Source organism: Phalacrocorax aristotelis, chromosome 20, assembly GCF_949628215.1.
Source record: "Phalacrocorax aristotelis chromosome 20, bGulAri2.1, whole genome shotgun sequence".
NCBI classification, from domain to species: Eukaryota; Metazoa; Chordata; class Aves; order Suliformes; family Phalacrocoracidae; genus Phalacrocorax; species Phalacrocorax aristotelis.
Window position 1 is genome coordinate 314,215 of NC_134295.1, and position 20,241 is coordinate 334,455.

General features: G+C 42.5%; 1 protein-coding gene across 7 annotated transcripts in view; it reads left to right on the forward strand.

Moving 5' to 3' along the window:
- Positions 1–20,241, forward strand: part of RLF (RLF zinc finger) — a 55,926-nt gene that overhangs the window by 27,458 nt on the left and 8,227 nt on the right. For 5 of the 7 annotated variants that reach the window (XM_075115035.1, XM_075115040.1, XM_075115037.1 and 2 more), the window contains 2 exons: positions 6,638–6,840; positions 12,846–12,982. In XM_075115035.1, coding sequence (XP_074971136.1) covers positions 6,638–6,840; positions 12,846–12,982 — 340 coding nt within the window. Of the gene's footprint in view, positions 1–6,637; positions 6,841–12,511; positions 12,580–12,845; positions 12,983–20,241 lie in introns of all 7 variants that reach the window. The other 2 variants (XM_075115041.1, XM_075115042.1) reach the window with 1 other exon arrangement.

A 20,241-nucleotide genomic window follows, 5' to 3' on the forward strand; every position in this document is an offset into this window, starting at 1 on the left:
AAAGAATCACATCAAGTAAATGCTTGCAGATGTAATAGTAGATCATAAATCATTGATTACATACCAGATGTATTGGGTCCATGTGGCAAGGTTTTGGTAGTGGGGAGCTACAGGGCTGGCTTCTGTGAGAAGCTGCTAGAAGCTTCCCCCAGGTCCAATGGAGCCAATGCTAGCCAGCTCCAAGACGGACCCACCGCTGGCCAAGCCCAAGCCCATCAGCAGCGGTGGTAGTGCCGCTGGGGTAACATAGTTAAGAAGGGGGGAAAAAACCACAACCCTGTGCAGCAGCAGCCGGAGAGAGGAGTGAGACTGTGAGAGAAAGAGCCCTGCAGACAGCAAGGTCAGTGAAAGAGAAGGAGGATGTGCTCAAGGCGCTGGAGCAGAGATTCCCCTGCAGCCTGTGCTGAAGACCGTGGTGAGGCAGGCTGTGCCCCTGCAGCCCGTGGAGGTTAGCGGTGGGGCAGATACCCCCCTGCAGCCCCTGGAGGTTATGGTGGAGCAGATACCCACCCTGCAGCCCCTGGAGGTTAGCAGTGGAGCAGGTATCCCCCTGCAGCCCGTGGAGGTTAGCGGTGGAGCAGGTATCCCCCTGCAGCCCGTGGAGGTTAGCGGTGGAGCAGGTATCCCCCTGCAGCCCCTGGAGGTTAGCAGTGGAGCAGCTATCCACCTGCAGCCCTGGGAGACCCCACGCTGGAGCAGGTGGATGTGCCCAAAGGAGGCTGTGACCCTGTGGGCAGCCCGTGCTGGAGCAGGCTCCTGGCAGGAGCTGTGGCCCTGTGCAGAGAGGAGCCTGTGCTGGAGCAGGTTTGCTGGCAGGAGCTGTGACCCCGCGGGGACCTGCGCTGGAGCAGCCTATTCCGGAAGGACTGCACCCCGTGGGGGACCCGCGCTGGAGCAGTTTGTGAAGAACTGCAGCCCGTGGGAAGGAATCATGTTGGAGAAGTTTGTGGAGGGCTGTCTCCTGTGGGAGGGAGCCCACACTGGAGCAGGGGAGGAGTGTGAGGAGTCTGTCCCCTGCAGAGGAAGGAGCAGCAGAAAAAACATGTGATGGATTGGCCACAACCCCCGTTCTCCTCCCCTGTGCTGTGCTGGGGGAGGAGAGGTAGAGAAAATTAGGAGTGAAGTTAAGCCCGGGGGAAGGTGGGGTTTTTTAAGATTTGGTTTTATTTCCTATTATCCTATTCTGATTTGATTGGTAATAAATTAAACTAATTTCCCCAAGTCAGGTCTGTTTTGCCTGTGACAGTAATTGGTGAGCCCCTGTCCTTATCTCAACCCATGAGCCTTTGTTACATTTTCTCTCTCCTGCCCAACTGAGGGCGGCAGTGATAGAGCGGCTTTGGTGGGCACGTGGTGTCCAGCCAGGTTCAACCCACCGCACCAGCTTTGTCTTCCTTCTTTTACTTGTGTCACTTCTTCGATCTGTGTGATGTTCTCTTTTGACTACCAGGCTCCATTTGATAGAAGTAGCAGGAATCAAAATGAACTTTCTGCAGGTGACAGCAGGGATGCCAGTTCTGCTGCAGGCATATTGAGTAAGGGCTGCAGGAAGAGCTCTAGCACAATGGTTTTTCAGCTGTTATAGTCAAACTGCCGTTTTATCCTTCAGTGCAACTGTTCCACAGAGTGTCTTCTGAAGTGTTGTAAATGGAAGCTATTTCAGTCACCTAAAAATTAGTTTCTTTGATAAGCTTGTATTTAATGTGTTTTGGCTTTTTGTGGTATGTGTCTGAAAAGCATTTCTAGTTTTTGCTGTTGTGGTCCACTGGTTGGCCAGATGTGAGAGCAGCTCAGTGTGCCTAGCTGGAGCTTTGCTTTGTGAACTGGTAGTTCTGGTCAATGATCATTAGATGCTTACTTGAATCAAAGATACTGGAAATGTGACATGTTCTTATCTCTCTTGATTAGAGTTCTTAATTTTTAGAATTTTTTTTAATGCACTGACCCTGGAAAGGAACAGACATCAACTGTAAATATGCCTTACCAAATTTGTTCCAGCAAGTTTCTTAGCAGCTTAGGTTCTGCTTGCTGCTTCTATGGCTGTTAATAAATTAAACTGCCAGGTGTCTAGGGTGGTTGTTGCTGGTTTGTACTGTCAGCTGGCTCAGGATGGTTGTTTTGGGCATGAATATTTGATTGGTGAAAGGACCACAGTAAAAACCATTGCTGCTTATGCCTTTTACAGGACCGAAGGATATGAGCATCCCAAAGTGAACATTATAGATGCTGTTCTGACATTCTTCTATGCCTAAGGAAGCTAGTTTTAATACTCTTAATTTCAAGATTATTTTTTTTTTGCTTAATAAATAGTATTCAGGAAGAACAAAGATGTTAGGATGAGCTTGTTGCTGTGTGCAGCAGATGAATACCAACATCTTGGTATGTCTCTAATGACATGAGCTGATTTTTAGGAAAGCTGGGAGAACTCTCCACCTCACTGCTATTGTAAAATATGGACATCAGTGTCGTTTGTCCATACTCAACGTGCTTTCCTGCACTTTAGCACATTGTTGTCCTCTTCCAGAGGTACTTATAGTGGAAATGCTCACCCAAGATGCTATTTCTTTTGAATGTTTCTCATAGTGACTGCAGAGTCTTTTCATGCCTTAGTGCCATCCATGCTTTATAAAGGCTGTATTCACAGTCTTGTATAACTTAAATTCATCTTATGCTGCAAGTGTTTTGGGTAAGAGGGGACTATCTTAGCCTTACATTTTGGTCCTCAAATAAGAGAGCACTTCAGGTATGTGCTGAGTTTGAAACTGCACTGACCCTTTACTACTCTGAAGGGTTTCAGAGTGTCTTTGCATTGATTTTTTTGTTGTTTTCTTTTTATAGCAAGCTGGTTTGGTCTTGAGATGCTTGGTAGAACACTGGGACAGAACAGACAACAGCAGGAGATCTAGGAAGAGAAAGAACCAGAAAATATGTTCATGGACATGTTTGGAAACAGATTCAGGACTGAGTACAAACTTAGGTTATCTAAGGGGAAAACAACTCTTCTGAGGAATAGGCAGCAAAATGAGTTTTTGTTCCCTTTTCAGGGAGAAGGAGGCTGTTGCCAGCAGGCTGCTGGGAAAGAATAGACACTTCAGCGAAAAACTAAGTGCTAAGATAGAAATAAATCACTGGTCAGATACCTGACTTTTGCTACTACCTTCATCGCTTACATCTGCATGCCACAGGACCTCAATTTGACATTTGCCTCCTTTGCAGGGTTCAGTACACACTCACTTAGGTGTGGAGGAATCGATCAAGGGGCACAGACCTTCCACCCTTGGGGGAGGAGGGGGTGCACATGCTTACTGGATGCTCCCAAAGATTGCAGTAAGTGGAGACCATCTTGTCCATACCAGCAGTGAGGCCATCTCCTGTATTTCATTAGCAAGGTTCTCTCATCCATGCTTAAAGATAACAGTGTGGCTGTTAACCTGAAAACACTGAATTTGTCTGGCTGACTGCAGGTACTCTTAAAACACTTCCTATGTTGTGACTAGCTGGCTCTGACATGTCAGTAAAAACTTTATTTGGGCAATTGCGAAGTGTGTTTCTAGTTGTGTAATAAACAAGAGGAATCTAAGTTATTCTTCGAGCAGATAAATATCTTATTTTTTCCTAGTATTTCGTTTAGTCTTCTCATGGACCTGAAAAAAATATTAATTATTCTGAGCCAAGAGCTGCAGAGCCACTTCGAGTGCTTGTGGGCACTAAAAACTGTTACTGACATGCCCACGAATAGTTTGCTTCACCTGGATAGATGACTTTGTTCTGATATTGAGGAAGTAAGCCTTCTTGGAGTTCTTCCTTAACAGTGATCTCTCGGCCACCTTGTTGTGGTAGCAGTCTCTTACATCAAACAGGATGGATATTGAAGCACTGTTAGTCTTCCATGCTAAATTTTCAAGCACAGTGTCATATACAGATGCAATTTTTAAGAGAGGAGATTTGTTTCCTAGCAACTGGAGATCTTGCAGACTATCTCTTGGTCAGTCAGCTTTTTTACCTTCTCTATTGAAGTTACTTTAATGCGAAGTGTCAGCGTCAGCTATGTCAAGAGTTTACTGCTCAGAGGCTTTTCATGTGAAAAATGGAAACCAGCACCATAGACTTGAGTCTTAAAATGACCTCTAATGGGCCACTAAGGAAACTTCTGCAGAATACTAGTAAGCCTCACTCAAGCATGTAGTATGTACTTGGCCCCTGAAATGATTTTTTTGTTTCGGTACACATTGTGAGCCTTCTTCCAACTAGCATAGTGTCTGTTAGAACATATTCTTATTCTGTTTGGACAATAATTTAAGTGCAGAGAGCATGGGAATTCTCTTGTTTTGTATTCTGTACAATCCTCTCTTTCAGAAATGTATATACTATTGGTTTCTTAGCTACCCACCTCATATAGTAATAATAAGATACTAAGACAGTGAAAATATTTTTATGCAGTGTCTCTTCCTATAACTTGTTATTCTGAAGCAAACTTTTTTTGCCTAATCCAGAGTCTGTTGCAGGCTTTACAGGTAGCTGGTTGACTACAGCTGCTGCAGAACACTGGTTCTAATATGTGTTTGATCAGAATGTCTCAGGCATTTCCATAATCTCTTCTACATATCATCGAAGTTTGTTCCTTGGTTTTTGTGTATTATTGCATCCAGTATAAGAATGTATTGACTCCTCTTTCTTAATTTTCAAGGGTCTTTTGAAATATGTACAAATCTGGGGACTAGTAGCAAGCCTTTCTGTTGTAGTTGTTTATGTTAAGCTGGAAATAGCAGCATAGCTGTCTTGAAGCATACTATTTTGTCAGCTACGGCAAAGTACACATATTTTAGCAAAGCTTTTAATGTTCGCACAGTATCTGTCTGGATAAAATGTCCAGCATACAGGTAGACAAGTCCTATTACATTGGGTGAGTCATTAGCCGATGGGTTGGGCTCAAAGAGTTACAGTAAATGAGGTTACATCAGGCTGGCGGCCCGTCACCAGTGGGGTTCCCCAGGGCTCAATTTTAGGGACAGTGTTCTTTAATGTTTATTATAAATGATCTGGGTGCAGGAATTGATGTACATTACACTATGTCAGGAGGAACTGTGGACTCCCTCGAGGGTAGAGAGGCCTTACAGAAAGATCTGGACAGACTGGAGAGCTGGGCAATTGCCAACCGTATGAAGTTTAACAAGAATTAAGTGCCAGATTCTCCACCTGGAAAGGGGATAGTCGTGGTTACACGTACAGACTGGGGGACAGGAGACTGGAGAGCAGCCCTGTGGAAAGAGGTCGGGGGTTTCGGTTGATGGCAAGTTGACTATGAGTCAACAGTGTGCCCTGGCAGCCAAAGGGGCCAACCATGTCCTGGGGTGCATCAAGCACAGCTTCGCTAGCTGGTCGAGGGAGGGGATTGTCCCGCTCTGCACTGCCCTGGTGGGGCCTCTCCTGAAGTGCTGTGGGCAGTGTTGGGCGCCTCAGTGTATGAAGGACATCAGGCTATCAGAGTGTGTCCATAGGAAGGTGACCAAGATGGTGAAGGCTCTCTAGGGCAGGACTTAGGAGGAGCAGCTGAGGTCACTTGGTTCATTCCGCCTGGAGAAGAGCAGGCTGAGGGGTGCCCTCATCGCAGTCTACGCCTTCCTCGAGAGAGGGGTGCTGATCTCCTCTCTGGTGACCAGCGATAGGGCGTGAGGAAATGGAATGAAGCTGCATCAGAGGAAGTTCAGGTTGGGCATTAGGAAAAGGTTCTTCATTGAGAGGGTGATTGGTCCTGGAACAGGCTCCTCAGGGCATGAAGCCTGCCAGAGCTCAGGGAGCATCTGGACGATGCACTTAGTCATATGTTTAGTTTTAGGTACGAGGAGCAGGGCGTTGGACTCAATGATCCTATGGGTCCCTTCCGACTTGAGGTATTCTGTGATTCTGTGAAGAATAACTGGGAAGAAAATCAAACTACATCTGTGAGGTTTTTGATCATATTAAGTAAATTTTGCTAACTACTTACAAAAATAATCTGAAGTTATATTTTTACCAAGGCATTAGTACATCAAGTCTCATAATGATTAGTTGTATTTGGTTGATCTAGAGCATAAGCCTAGCATGTCTTAAACACAATTCTTCCAAAGTACCAGAAAGATAACATTTTTACCTTTAACTTCGTTTTATATATTTTGGCATTATGTGGGGGTTTAACAACCTGGGTGGAAAAATCTCCAGTTCAAAAGTATGTAATGCTTTGTTTGAAGAGTTTTTGGTTCCTTGGAATATGAAGCTATAATTAAAAGTTGAAGACTTTGAATCTCAGCTGAACTACTGGTATCTTTTTCAAAACACTGTATGGTCTGATCAGTGTCCTTTAGCCACTGCTGTGGCACATTTCCTTATTGTGTTAATGGATGCTATCTTGGGGGGGAGGGGTGTGGAGTCTGTTTCCTATAGTCAGCATTCTCTTGCTACACAGTTGGTCTGAAGAATTTGTCTGGGAGAAAATATTCCATTTATTGCTGTCACTTTTTATCACACCTAGAGTTTCCTAAGAAGGCTGACCATACTTATACAAGTTTGTAATAAAATGAAGTGTGAATGCAGTGAGACAATTTCAGTTAAGTGTCAGCTGTAAATTGGTGTATTCTCAAAGGCTTTTTTCTTTTCCTAGCTAATAAATTGATTACACGAGAAGGGCCTTCCTTTCTGCAGATGCGAATAAAACATTTGATGAAGTCAAACTGCATCCCACAAGCTACTTTCTTGTCAAAATTGTGCGCAGATTCTCCAGAAATTGCAAATGTTTCATCTTTTCGCCAAGCCTACATCGCATGTGTGTGTTCTATGCTGCCTAATGAAGACTCCATTAAGGAGGTTAGTAATTCATAGTCCCTTTTTAATGTATATTTATCAAATATTTTAGAATTTATTTCTGCGATGCTAAGAACTGAAGCTGAAGAGTGAAAGTGTTGCAGAGGAGTTCCAAAAGAGAAATGATCTATTGCAGACTGCAGTAGGGAAGAACATTTGTATTAACTGCTGGTGTAGATAAGTAAGCACTATATGCTTGCATTCGAGGTTAGATGTGTTTGAAAGCTTAAAATAAAGCTCATAACTTCACTTCCCCTTGTAAGCAAAATATAATTGGAAAACTGTCTTTTCTGACTCAAATACTAGCATTAGAGCAGTTACTTCTCTTCTAGTGGTTCTGACCTAGGAAAGAAAAGTTTACAACAACGGCGGGGGAGGGGAAACCAACCAACCAAAAATCCCTTTAGAGTTGTTGCTCCTGAACTCTACTCTTGTTTTTAGCAGTCTTCCTCTTACAGTAACAGTAATGATTTGCGTTTACGCATTGCAGTCGTTACAGCAGTCATGCAACTCTTGCCTCTGTTGCCTCTTGATCTCACACGTTATTTTATCAATCTCACTGTTCTTGCTAGAATTGTATAAGTTTAGTGAAGTTTTAAATGTGAGACTTCAACATTTTTGAGTAAATCTCTGTGAAACTGGGGGAAGCATCACATATTAAAAAAAAGCAGCTCTGATGTCTGTACTTTCTGAGTGAGTGGCAGGCTTGTTTGGAGTGTTCGTGTTGTACATGTAAACTATTTTAAAAGTATTCCTTTAAAAATACTTCTTTCAAAAAAAAAAAATATTTGGATAGGTGTACTACCAGACAGGCTCTTCAGTCTGAGCCAGGCTCCCCTCAGTTTTCTGTACTGTAGGAGCAATGAATGCATTCAACAGCGCACTGCAGACACAATCTGCATACTGGAGGCATTGAGGATATATGGGTAACTTGCAACATGCTCTTTGATTGGATTGACTACTAATGATGAATGTCATAGAATTACATTAAATTGCGTTCAGTTTTTAGTTCCATTTAAGAGTTGCGAAGTGTAGCTGTATCTATTTTACTTAGATACTCAGAAAGGTCATTTCTTGCCAGTCAAGTATAAAAGCTAGAACATGGATTGATTAATTGAATCAAATTATGGTAATCACTTAATTAAATCTTTTTTGGGAAAATGAAGCCACTAGGCATCAAAGCAGTATCTCAAAACTGTCGTTTGTTGACTTAACTGGACTTGTAGCCAGCACTATAAAGTGTAAAGTCAGTGGTGTTACAATGCCAGAAAGTTGATGTAAATAATTGGCAATATGAGAATTTGCATGTAATGTTTCTTTGCATGCTTGGTCACAGGTACTGTGTAGTTGGCACTCTTTACGGAATTGCTGAAATCTGAGACTTCTAAAACACTTTTATTTCTACCATTGTTTTCAGAAGGCAAGAATTGTGTTGTATCTTCATGTTACCTATCGTCTTTCCCAGGTGGAAAGTTATCAGGTCTGACAAGTGGGGAAAAGAGATGTAAGCAAGATGAAAGATGAAGAGCTGAAAGAATGGCAGCTGTTGGAGAATGAGAGGTGGCAACGACTGAAAAGCCAGTGAGGGAAAGAGGGAATTAACTATAATATGAGAAACAAGGGTTAAGTGAGATTTGAAGTTTAGAGTGGGATGGGGTAGATGGAGCAACAGGGCTTAGCTAAGAAAAAAAGGGTGAATATGAGTGAAGATAGCTTGGGGAGGATTGGAGAGAAAGCATTTGTCTTGGAAGACTAGGCAATGTATGGTCATCCCTTTCCAGGAACTGGAAGTGATTGGAATGGCTAGGTCAGATGTGGAAGTTAAATTGCTGAGCTCCTAAAAGTTAAGGCTGGTAAACAACTTCTGTCTACATCTGTAGGCAGTGACACTGTGTGTGTATGTGTACGTACGAATATTTACATACATATATATGTGTGTATATATGGTTATAACTCGTGTGTGTGTGTATATATACACTATATATCAAGTTGTCCCTTGCATATCTGGTACCTTCTGGTACCTTGAATCGACCCTAAGGCACACATGTAACAAATATGGCTGTGATTATTTGTTCAGAAGAACTTCAGGCTGCTCTGAAAAACATAGAAAGTAACAGAACTAGGAATTGCTGTCTGGCTCACGGATTCCAATGTTTGGCTTGAATTTGTCAATTTATCGAACCAATTAAAAAGCTAATTAAAGAGGTTGGCCTACACAGTAGAAAACAAGTAGTTAATGATACTCTTCACTATTGCAAAAGCATGAACCCCCAAATGTTCCATCATCTAAGATGGCTTTCTCTGCAAGGCAAGTGCCAGACACATGTAGCAATATAACAGGGTTTTCAGATGAAACAACCAGTTCAAATTAAAGACAGATTGATTGTTTTAGTCGTAACTGGTCATCTCCGTAGAATGTCAGTGTGATTGTTTGCTAGGTTGCATTTAAGCTCCATATAGCCAGCCATCTCTTATCAAAGTTGATTGAGGGTTTTTTTTCCCTTTAGTGTGGACTTTCTTTGGGAAAGACCATTCAAAAATCTGAGAGTAAAGCACTTGAGGAAATCTGAATTTAAAGAAATGCCCATTATCCCATTCATAAAAAATTCAACTCAGAAGCTTAAGAACAGTCATCTTTTGGAGAGCCTCTCCAGACACTGGCTACAGAATAAGAAATTGTTCTTGGACTGTATGCTTAAAAGAGCAAGAGGGAAAGACAATGAAGCTTGTTAAAATACTAGGCAAGTATAGTTGCTTATCACTAGTTTGCTTGCAAAAATATTCTTAGTTACTGTGTTGTTTCCATTGTCAAGTTAAACCTAATGTTCTCTTCCCTCTGTAATTTCCAGTTTGATTGAGAGATTACTAGAACTTAACATAAGTATTCCTTGCCCTGCGCACTGTCTATGCTTAATGAAATACTTTTGATATAAAGTATGTTCTTTTATTAAATTTTGAGGCAGCAGCTCCCAAATTCTTGCAGCTGTAGCAGCATTATTTAATATAAGTAAGGTAATGTGCTGCAAAAGAGTAGCTGGCATTTACAGACTCAAGAGAATGTTGTCCCAATTCAGCTAGGGGGATTTTACAGTTTCTGAGCTGAAACTAAATTGCTTTGAGTTGGTTCATGGTGTAACTCTAGTTCCTGAAAGGAGGGTAAGTCTCCCTAGATAAGCAGGTCGGTTACCCCTTTTTAAGAAGTATTAACGTGATGTCTTACTAAAAAACTTGTAGAAGGCTTAGGTTAGTAGTGGGAAACTTTTTTGATGACACAAGAAGTGAAATATCTTTGTAATGTTAAACCTTTTTCTTCAAACTAAAATGTCATGGAAGACAAAGACAAGATAAATCTTACACGGTTGTATGTTTCGTGGAATAACTTTGAGGAGTAAACTGGTATCCCTCCTGTTAACAGGACGTGGGGAGGATGTTGGCATTTTTCAACAATTCTAATTTAAAATATCCTAGTACTGTTCACTGTGTAGTCTCTGAACTTTCTCAGCTGTTGGTCTTGTTGCGTTTCTAACAGAATAACAGAAGCACTGGTCAGTACTCCAGGTTCAATAAAGGCACTTTCATTTAGTGAGTGTCTGGTTTGTCACTTAAGTGACTGACTGGATAATGTTGGATGATTTCAAGCTGTGCATTTGGACTTTTTGTCTTACATGTTATTAAAGAAACCAAACCACAACCTCCCAACAAAACCTCACAAAACCAAACCAAATGCAAAACAACCACCACCCCACCACCCAAAAAAAAAAAAAAAAAAAAAACAGACCGAAGGTCTGAAATGAGATGGATCATTGACAAAGTTTGAAATAAACAGGAATTTAAAATAAATTACCTTTTTTGCTTACTCAGGAGTTAATGTCCTGAATATGATTGAGCTTGGCCCAAAAGAATCCAGTTACTGTGTGAGAAGGAGCAAGTCCAGTGAGCTGTGTGACTGCAGCTGCTCCAGGCACCACAGACACGCCTGTTGCTAGAGCTGGTGTTCCTGCTGCTCCAGCACACCACAGAAGTTCCAGGTCTTGTTACAGTGTGCGTCTGAGTGATGGCTATTAAAGATGTGGGTTATATCATTCTGTAGCCTAAGAAACACCAGTAAGTAGGTTTTAAGTTAGTAGTTTTTAAAACAGTGGTAGTGTTGTTCAGTGACTGTTCCTTTAATGGAACTCGGAAGCTGAGCATGGTCTCTGTCAAGTGTTGCCTGGCCAAGTAGATCATAGATAGGCTGCCATGTCGTCTTCAGATTTGTAGAGGAAGCGTATCCCATATTTACATGCACTGACAACTCTTGTTTTTCTAAAAACCAAGACCTGGATGATGAGGCTTGTATCAAACCACTGCAGGCAGCCTCACGTTAGTTAAGAATGTTTGCTGCAGTACTGAGGAGATGGCAGTGTGTAATTGTGGAAATTATCAAAGACAAAAGTTTAGGTCACTTGGCTTTGTTTTCCTAATTGGCTTTATACAATATGCTGGTGGAAGGTGTAATGTGTAAAGAAAAGGAATAACTGGGTGGAGAGAGGTGGTAGAATACTGTGAGGAGACTGGAGTTGCCTAGGTATCAGACATGTATTCAGCTAGACTTTGCACAGGAGCTGAAAGCCTGTAAGTACTGAAGGTACAATAGAAGATAAGAAAGGTACTGCTGGCAAAGGATGTTGGAGGGACATGGTATGCAGCAGTATCCTTTTTTTTAATCTGTAAGCTAGAACAGCTGTGTTTGCTCCTGTGCAGTGATGAACACCTTAGAAATTCTTCCATGTGGCCATTGGTATGGGCTTGCTTTTCCGTATTTGACAGCCTGATGCAGGTGGCACTTGATATGCAGATGTTGTAAAGTGCTTATTATCTTTGGCATGCAAAAAGCAACGATGTCTGTCCCCTTAGTTAGAAAGCATTGTCACTTAAATCAGTTCTCGAGGTTTCTCTCTTGCCAGACATGTCAGTGACAAAACCCCTGACCAAAATAATCTGCTACGCTTTCCCCTTTTTCAAATGCAAAACGGACACATCTGCGAGCACTTGGAGCTTGTGAATTGCTCTGAAAATGACTGCTGTAAAAGGTCAGTCGTGGGTCTCAACGTGAACACCAAAAGTCAGTGGACCCTAGAAAGTGTTGACATTGCTCAGTGAGCTCCAGTGTCAAGCCTGTATGGAAAACTGGGGTGGTATACCTGCTTCTGCTCCTCCTGCTGAATGAGATGTCTGTGACAATTAGTTTGCAATATTTTAACTTCCCTTTGTTTTTTCTATATCATTATTTTTCATGATTAACAAGAGGTTTGAATTGTTTATACTAGCAACAGCTGATTAAAGTAGACGTTGCTTGAGTAGAGCCTATTCTGTGAAGTGGAATATATCCTGTGGAAAAAATGTATTAAAAGTAATGTTGTCTTAATAGTAAAGGCACTTCATAATTACTGTTTGCAGTCTAAAATACTTGGCTTATAACTGAGCTCATGCCCGGTTTTGATACACAGATGGGTACTACCTTTAAGTAGGCTATCCAGAACTTCCATGGGATTTGTCTCTCCTCTAAACACTTCTGGTTTTAACATCATGCTTTGGAGCATGATTGTTCAGAAGCAGCACTCGTGGACAAAGAGGACAAGAGACTGGCTTTTTCACATCTCTTGACCTTTTGGACCTGGGGTTTAATTTTCAGAAGGAAAACAGTGGTGCCCCCAAGCGCAGAGAAGGAATGGGAGGTTTTAAACAGACCATTGCCTGTATGTAAGTATTTTGCTGGGCTGCCCAAAGTGAAAGATGTTCCCAGAGAAAAACTAATATTGAGAAGGGATCAGAATTAAGTTATGTGAACTTCTTATGGCACTCTTAGCTGAAAGGTGTGATATGAACCCGGGGTATTAAAAGGAGACATAAAGTTTTGTTCATCTGTTTTTGAGACCATTTCGTTTGAGACAGTAAACATGCACTTCTTTTGTAAATGTGCTGAGAATAAAGTGCCATTTCTTTTAATTTTCTTTTTTTTCTTTAAGATTGCAAAGGTAGATTGCAAAGAAGTACTGGACATTATATGTAATCTGGAATCTGAGGGACAAGAAAACACTGCATTTATTCTTTGTACAACATACCTTACTCATCAGCTTCAAACAGCAAATGTGTATTGCTCTTGGTAAGTAATAAGTATTACTGCTACTCCTAACTGTTCCTCACTGGCTTCAATGCAAGAGAATTGAGATAATATAGTACAAAAATATGTAGAGAAAGTGGATATATCTTTAACTTAAGAAGTATGTCAGACTGAAGTACTTTCTAGATAACTTGTGACAAAATAAAGAAGGACTTACCTTGCTATAGTAGTAGAGGACTTAGACAAAAGTAATGTTTAAGTCATTTAAAAATGAAACAGAACTTGTATTGTTGGCATTAGCAGTAATGCTTCAACAATGCAGTAGCTCTGTAAGTGGTGCTGGATCAGTGCTGTCTGGGTTGATATTAAACCCCTAAGCTTTGTGGTTCCACAAAGTATGTTGTAATTCAGTTCTTCCCTCTTGAATACATAGACCCATGAGAGTTTATTGCCTATTTTCACGTATTCCACAGAGATCCAAGCAGTAGGAATGTGCAGAGGCAGCACCCTTTAAATTCCCCCCACCCCCCAGAGAGCCTTTTTATATTTTTGTAATGTCTATTGAGAATTTTAGTATTAGATCTTGGCCAAATTGTGACTATAAAACGTCTCTGCCCTCTTAACGGGCTGGAGATACAAAAAACTCTTTGCATCTCTGCTTCAGCAGTGGCAAACTGGTAGAGCCAAAGCAGGGGAGCTGTTTTCTGCCCCTTACAAGGTGGATTTGTAGTTTTAGCTTTCAAGGCATGGCTAAATGTCTAGTTTTCTCTTGTTTAAATGCAGATCTGGATAAAACTTTACATTACCAGACATCTCAAGTATATCTTGAGAATTTGGATTCAGTGAGCTGTGGCATTTATTTACTCACTCCACTTTTTAAAGCCATTTAGAAAAGTTTTCATAGTACTTGTGCCAGCAGGATGATTGGTAGTTTAGCCTGGTCCAATCATCTGTACAAAAAGGCCAGAAGTATTTACATATTGCTTCTGTTTCAGGCCAGAAACGTCTTTTTGAACAAAAGCGTACCTTGCAGAGAGAAATGAACTTGTTGAAGACTCAGGAGGGGATAGTCTACCACACTTAAATTCTAGAAATTGACTGTTTTTCCACTACTGAAATATGTCATTAGAGATTAGATTAGAGCCATGTCCAAAGAGGTATGAGGCTGAAGTTCATCCCATGATATCTTTTTAAAGAAAAACCAACCAACCAAACAAAAAAAACCAATTACTAACATTCTTTCAGGGAACACTAAATGATTTGCTGTTGTCCAAGAAGACTTGCTAAGCAGTTCTATCTGAGAGTTGTATCCCTAGGGTGCAGATGAAGAGAGTTGGGCTTCATGTGTAGCTGAGAATTTTAAACTCTTGGGCCTGGAGAACAGACTTCAGTAATACAGCATTTACTGTTACAGAATAACATCTTTTTTGTGACAATGTACTGCAAGCAAAAAAACCTGCCCACCATTGAAGTCTGAAATGGAACTAGTTAGAAATTGAATGAAACTTTCAGGTCCTGTAACTCTAACCTACATTTTGTCCTGACTAATGAGTCAGAGGAGATCAGTTAGAGCTGCCGATTTCTTATCTCCATGCCAGTGTGGCCCATGTTGGGGCCTGCCTAAGGCTAAGTCTACACAAAACATGGTGTGGCTGTAACATGAGTAGGTACTTCCACATCAGCTTTAAAATTGGCTAGCCTAGGTGACAAGCAGTGAAGGCTTGAAGAAGCAAACGTTAGCACAAATACGTTCCTGCTTATAGAAGGTATTCGCAGGTTTGTGTCACTCATGCTGAAGTCATGTCACTTTGTCTACCCTGTTGTTAGTGGTTATTCAAATGAAAGGTGCTGGCTTAAACTGTGCTGCTGTGTCCATGCATGCCACGGTTGTCCCCCCTGCTACCGCCTGGACAAACTCCTCAAGTTCCAGCTGCCTTCCCCAGGGACGAGACAGGAAAATGAAGTCTTCTGTCTAACACTGAAATTGTATAGGTGTATAAATTCAAATTCTAGTACTGTGCATAGCACTCCCTTAGAGCAGAACTGCACAAAACTGATGCAGTCTGTACCCACTGAAGAGCAAAGCTTCCAGGATGCTGGAACAAGTTCACCACCTGATGGACTCCTGTTTTGTGAAACCGGTGTAATACTCCTTGACCATCAGATTACTTTCTTACTTTGAGGCTGTAACTCTAAGTCCCCCTTGCTGGTCTAATGGTGAACTGCTGTTTGGAGTGGCCTTTATTTATTGACCTCCACCTACTTTTGTTGTGGCAGATGCAGATCTAGTGATTATTTAGCTACAAGGTATATGAATTCAAGTGGCTGGTACCACATAAAGCTTTTAATTTGGGGGATTACTTTTGCCAGATCAGCCAGCTTGACTGATGAGGCGTGAGATTGCACATTACAGATGTAGTGGATATTATGGCTCACAAAAATGAGGAGGCCTCTGCTCCATCCAAACTGTAGTGATCAGTGAAGTCATTGCAGAGCTGATTTGAATCAGTACCCTGGAAAAGAGATATGGTAACACTGCATTCTCTACATTAGTAAATTGAGCTCAGTCAAAAGCATGAAAGCATGACAAATGTCAGAGTTGGCTGGAAGGACAGGAAATATTAAGATGGACTCGCTGCAATGTGCATGTTTAGCCTAATCCTACAACTAAAACTAATGTGGAGGAATCGCATGCTAGAATTTGCTTGCTAGCTGTTGTATAGACGTAAACGTGCACTTAAAATACTTTGTTAAATTGAATACCTAAACTGACACATACTCCTCTCTGTGACCAACTGCTGGTTTTAAGGAGCAGCAATTGCTTAATTCACTTCAAAGAAGGTCCTGTCTGGTTCAAAAAGACAGGATTATAGTTGAAAGGTTATTTTTTGCTGTAATGCTTGATCTACCGATGACTTGGACTCAAAATTTTTCTAGCAGTGTCATTAGCACCTTTTGGATTTTGATTGTTAATCATAAAATGTAAGTTTTTATTGTATTTATTTAGTCATAAGCCTGCATAATGGTGTTTCAAGTCAATAAACAATTTAAGCTTTAATCAGTTTTCATAGTGTACTTCTAGTGCATTATGTAATTTGATAGACCAGAACTGAGTGGTGACTAAAACACTTACTAAAGGTCTTGAGAGGAGAGCAGGGAGCAAGAACAGCAGAGACCCTCTGGTACAGTGGTGTTTGCAGGTGGGCTTCCCTTTGTGATGTTACGGATTTGCTTCAACAGACAAGCCCCAGCATACATACTTGGAAACGCTCCACTCATCTGTAGTTCCCCTAAATAAAATTGTCTCCTGCAGAATTTTCTGGATCATGTTCTTCTTGATTTTTAGAGTAGTGGTACATTGATGAAACACTTTCTGCTAGCCCCTGGCTGGCCTTTAACAGACACTGTAAGCAAGCAATGTTGACCAGTGCAGTCCTGCTTGCTGCCAGCCACCCACCCACTCCCATTATTCTGCTCCATATTGTGCTTTATGCAGCGTCAGAGTGAACCAGAATAAGTGATCCACATTGAAAGTATTCAGGTTTAGACAAAGGAAAAGACCTGTTCACAGCTGTGAACGGCAGGTCAAAGTGAGGATGCTTTTGAGACTTGATTAGTGTGGATGGCGGATGTTCTTGCTGAGCCACTCTCCATAATCTTTGAAAGGTCGTGAAGGACAGGAGAGGTGCCCAAGGTCTGGAGGAAAGCAAATGTCACTCCAGTCTCCAAAAAGGGCAAGAAGGAGGACCTGGGAAACTGTAGGCCAGTGAAAGGTGATGAAGCAATTCATCCTGGAGGTCATGGCCAGGCATGTAGAGGACAAGAAGGTTATCAGAAATAGTCAAAATGGGTTCACCAAGGGGAGACCGTACTTGACCAACCTGATAGCCTACTGTGACTGGCTGGATCAATGAAGGGAGAGCAGTGGATGTTGTCTATCTTGACTTCACTAAGGCATTTGACACTGTCTCCCATCACATCTTCACAGGCAAGCTTAGGAGGTGTGCATTAGATGAGTGGACAGTGAGGTGGACAGAGAACTGGCTCAACAACAGAGCTCAGAGGGTCATGATCAAGGGCACAGGGTCTGGCTGGAGGCCCGTAACTAGTGGTGTTCCCCAGGGGTCTGTGCTGGGTCCAGTCCTGGTCAACATATTCATCAATGACCTAGGCGAAGGGACAGAGCGTCCCCGCAGCAAGTTTGCTGACGATCCCAAGCCGGGAGGAGCGGCTGATACGCCGGAGGGCTGTGCTGGCATCCAGCGAGAGCTGGGCAGGCTGGAGAGCTGGGCCCAGGGGAGCCTCAGGGAATTCAACAGGAACCAGTGCCAGGTCCTGCCCCTGGGGAGGAACAACCCTCCGCACCAGCACAGCCTGGGGGGGACCTGCTGGAGAGCGGCTCTGCTGAGAGGCCCTGGGGGTGCTGGGGGGCAGCGAGGTGACCCTGAGCCAGCACCGGGCCCTTGGGGCCAAGGGGGCCAGTGGTGTCCTGGGGTGCATGGAAAGGAGTGTGGCCAGCAGGGCGAGGGAGGTTCTCCTCCCCCTCTGCTCTGCCCCAGTGAGGCCACATCTGGGGTGCTGCGTCCAGTCCTGGGCCCCCCAGTTCAAGAAGGGCAGGGAACTGCTGGAGAGAGTCCAGCGGAGAGCTATGAAGGTGATCAGGGGCTGGAGCATCTCCCTTGTGAGGAAAGGCTGAGAGACCTGGGCTTGTTCAGCCTGGAGAAAAGAAGGCTGAGGGGGGATCTCATCGATGCTTATCAATATCTGAAGGGCGGGTGTCAGGGGGATGGGCCGGACTCTTTTCAGTGGTGCCCAACGCCAGGCCAAGGGGCCACGGGCACAAGCTGGAACACGGGAAATTCCACCCGAACATGAGACAAAACCCCTTTGCTGTGCGGGTGCCAGAGCAGGGGCACAGGCTGCCCAGAGAGGCTGTGGGGTCCCTTCCCTGGAGACATTCACACCCCGCCTGGACGCAGTCCTGTGCCCCTGCTCTGGGGGTGCCTGCTCAAGCAGGGGGTGGGACGGGCCGATCTCCAGAGGGTCCTTCCAGCCCCCACCAGTCTGTGATTTTGTGAGTGTCTTAACACAGGGGACAAAGATGGAGCTTTGGTGCCATACTCACGGTTAAGCCAGTCCTAATAATTTGTTGCTGCCAAAAAGCAGAAGATAAATTCTTGCCATATTGTCATCCTAGCTGCATAAGTCTGCCTTGTCTGCTGTTCTGGCTCAGGGCCCACCTGACCTGTAGTGAGCACATTCATCTACCCAGGCAAAACTGTGTATAGCTTTCTACAGTTTAATGCTTAATTAGTTCACCATGTGATCAGACAAGTACCAGTGAAGGAGTGCTACACTGGTGCTTCTGGAAGTTGTAGCTGTTAAATCTGATCAACTGTAACATCACTCTCATTCTAGAAAGTGAAAATCTACCTCCCTTCTCTCCCGTCTACACTGCTCTAGCATCTCCCTGATGGCACAGGGCTAGCTTTCCAACCCAGCAAAAAACTCTTATTATTATTGCATATTTGGAGAGGTTAAGCTATTTCATTAGCTCAGCTCATCCTGTACCCTCAAGCCTGTACCTCTAACAGAAGATAAGTAAACCATGTATGTATGTGAATTAGTGCTGTTAGTGTGAAGTTTCATTTCACAGCTGAAGATGAAAGCAAACTTCAGTTTGTATATGTAATTCCTCACCAAAATTGGAAGAGTTTGCAATGATTGTTGCTGATAATAAAACAATGTATAATGCTACTTTTAAGATTGGAGGCATCTGCTTGGAACTTTATCTAAGTAGTAGTGCTGGTCTGGGCAGTAGTTCTGAGCTAGCTGATTCCCTTAGTCTCCAAGGAGTCAGGTATTTCATCAATCCATAAAATAATGCAATCTTTAGCATTAACACAAGTGGCATTAAGTATGAACTGTAGCTAAGCAGAGCTTCAAACAACTTCTCTTTGGTCTGATATGCTAATAAGTTTTTTGTACTTCTAAGTATTACTAGATATCTGTCTGTCTGGAGTTCTTTCTGTTCTCTGCACTGCATTACATCAGTTTTGAAATGGAAAATTGCCCGAATACTGATAGTTGTCCTTTCTTGCCTTGCCATGTGTGAGAAGATTAGCTGAAGAACACTTTTGCGTCACCATCCTTGAGGACTCCTTTCAACAACATACTTTAGCTTTGCAGAAAGAAGGGGTGGGATGAGGAAGAGAACAGAGCAAACACTGAAAGCTTTTTGCTCTGCCAAAAACTCTTTAAGAATAAGGAATTATCCAGAGTGAAGCTCTTCTCTCACTATTCTGCCAACTATGTAAACGTACTGAATAGATATACAAAATGACTGGTGTCTTGATAAACTGTTTCTGAAGTTTATTTTTTTTTTTTTTGGCAATGCTGAATTAACATTTTTTTGTAATACTATGTGTACAGATATATGTATATATGAATATATATGAATATATAAATACTCTGTGCCTTCCTTGTGTAAGCTTCCCTTCATACAGTTCTTCCATGTTAGTCATCCTGATGTTCAATTACATTTTACATTTTGTCAGCTTCTTGGGGCCAAAGCAGTAGAAGAAGTTGCTGATATTAAAACAGCTTGAATTTTACTGCCTGTACATTAGTTTCTTGTAGGCCTGTCTGGCTTCTCAGCTGTCTCTTCCTGACTATGAAAGGCAGCTAACTGCATTTCTAGGCCTTTAAACAAAACAAACAAAAACCACCAAAGAAACACACACACACACACACCCCGACCTGTTACCAGTAAGTATTGTCCATTTTTGTGCAACAGTAGGATTGTAGTAATTCAAAGGAAGAACCTTGCCAATAATCAGTGTAAAGTTTGCCTAGGTGTGTTTTCTCGAGTTTTGGTTCTTGAGGCTATGACTGACCTTGCTTCTAGAAACCTGTAGATATAATTTGATGCACAGAGTGGCAGGTTAGCAAAGGTGAAGTGTGTTCTACAAAAGGAATAGAAGAAAAACTTTTTTTCAAGTGGCATAAAAGATACACATCCTACCTCTGCTGTGTTTCGGTTTCAGTGGCACTCATTGTGATGGCAAAGCAACACAGAGTGACAGATTGCATCATTCAGTGGCCGTTTTGCCTTGGTTATAATAAATTGCTTAACAGACCAGCTCTGTGCTCACATGGTTCCAGCAGCAAAGCAGATAGCTGCTCAAAGCCAGCAAACAAAGCCCTCAGCTTACATATCCCTTGTGTAACACTGTACAAAGTGAGTTCTGTCAGAGGAATCTTTTAAGGCACTGAGTGGCAGTGACATAATTTGAGTGGAG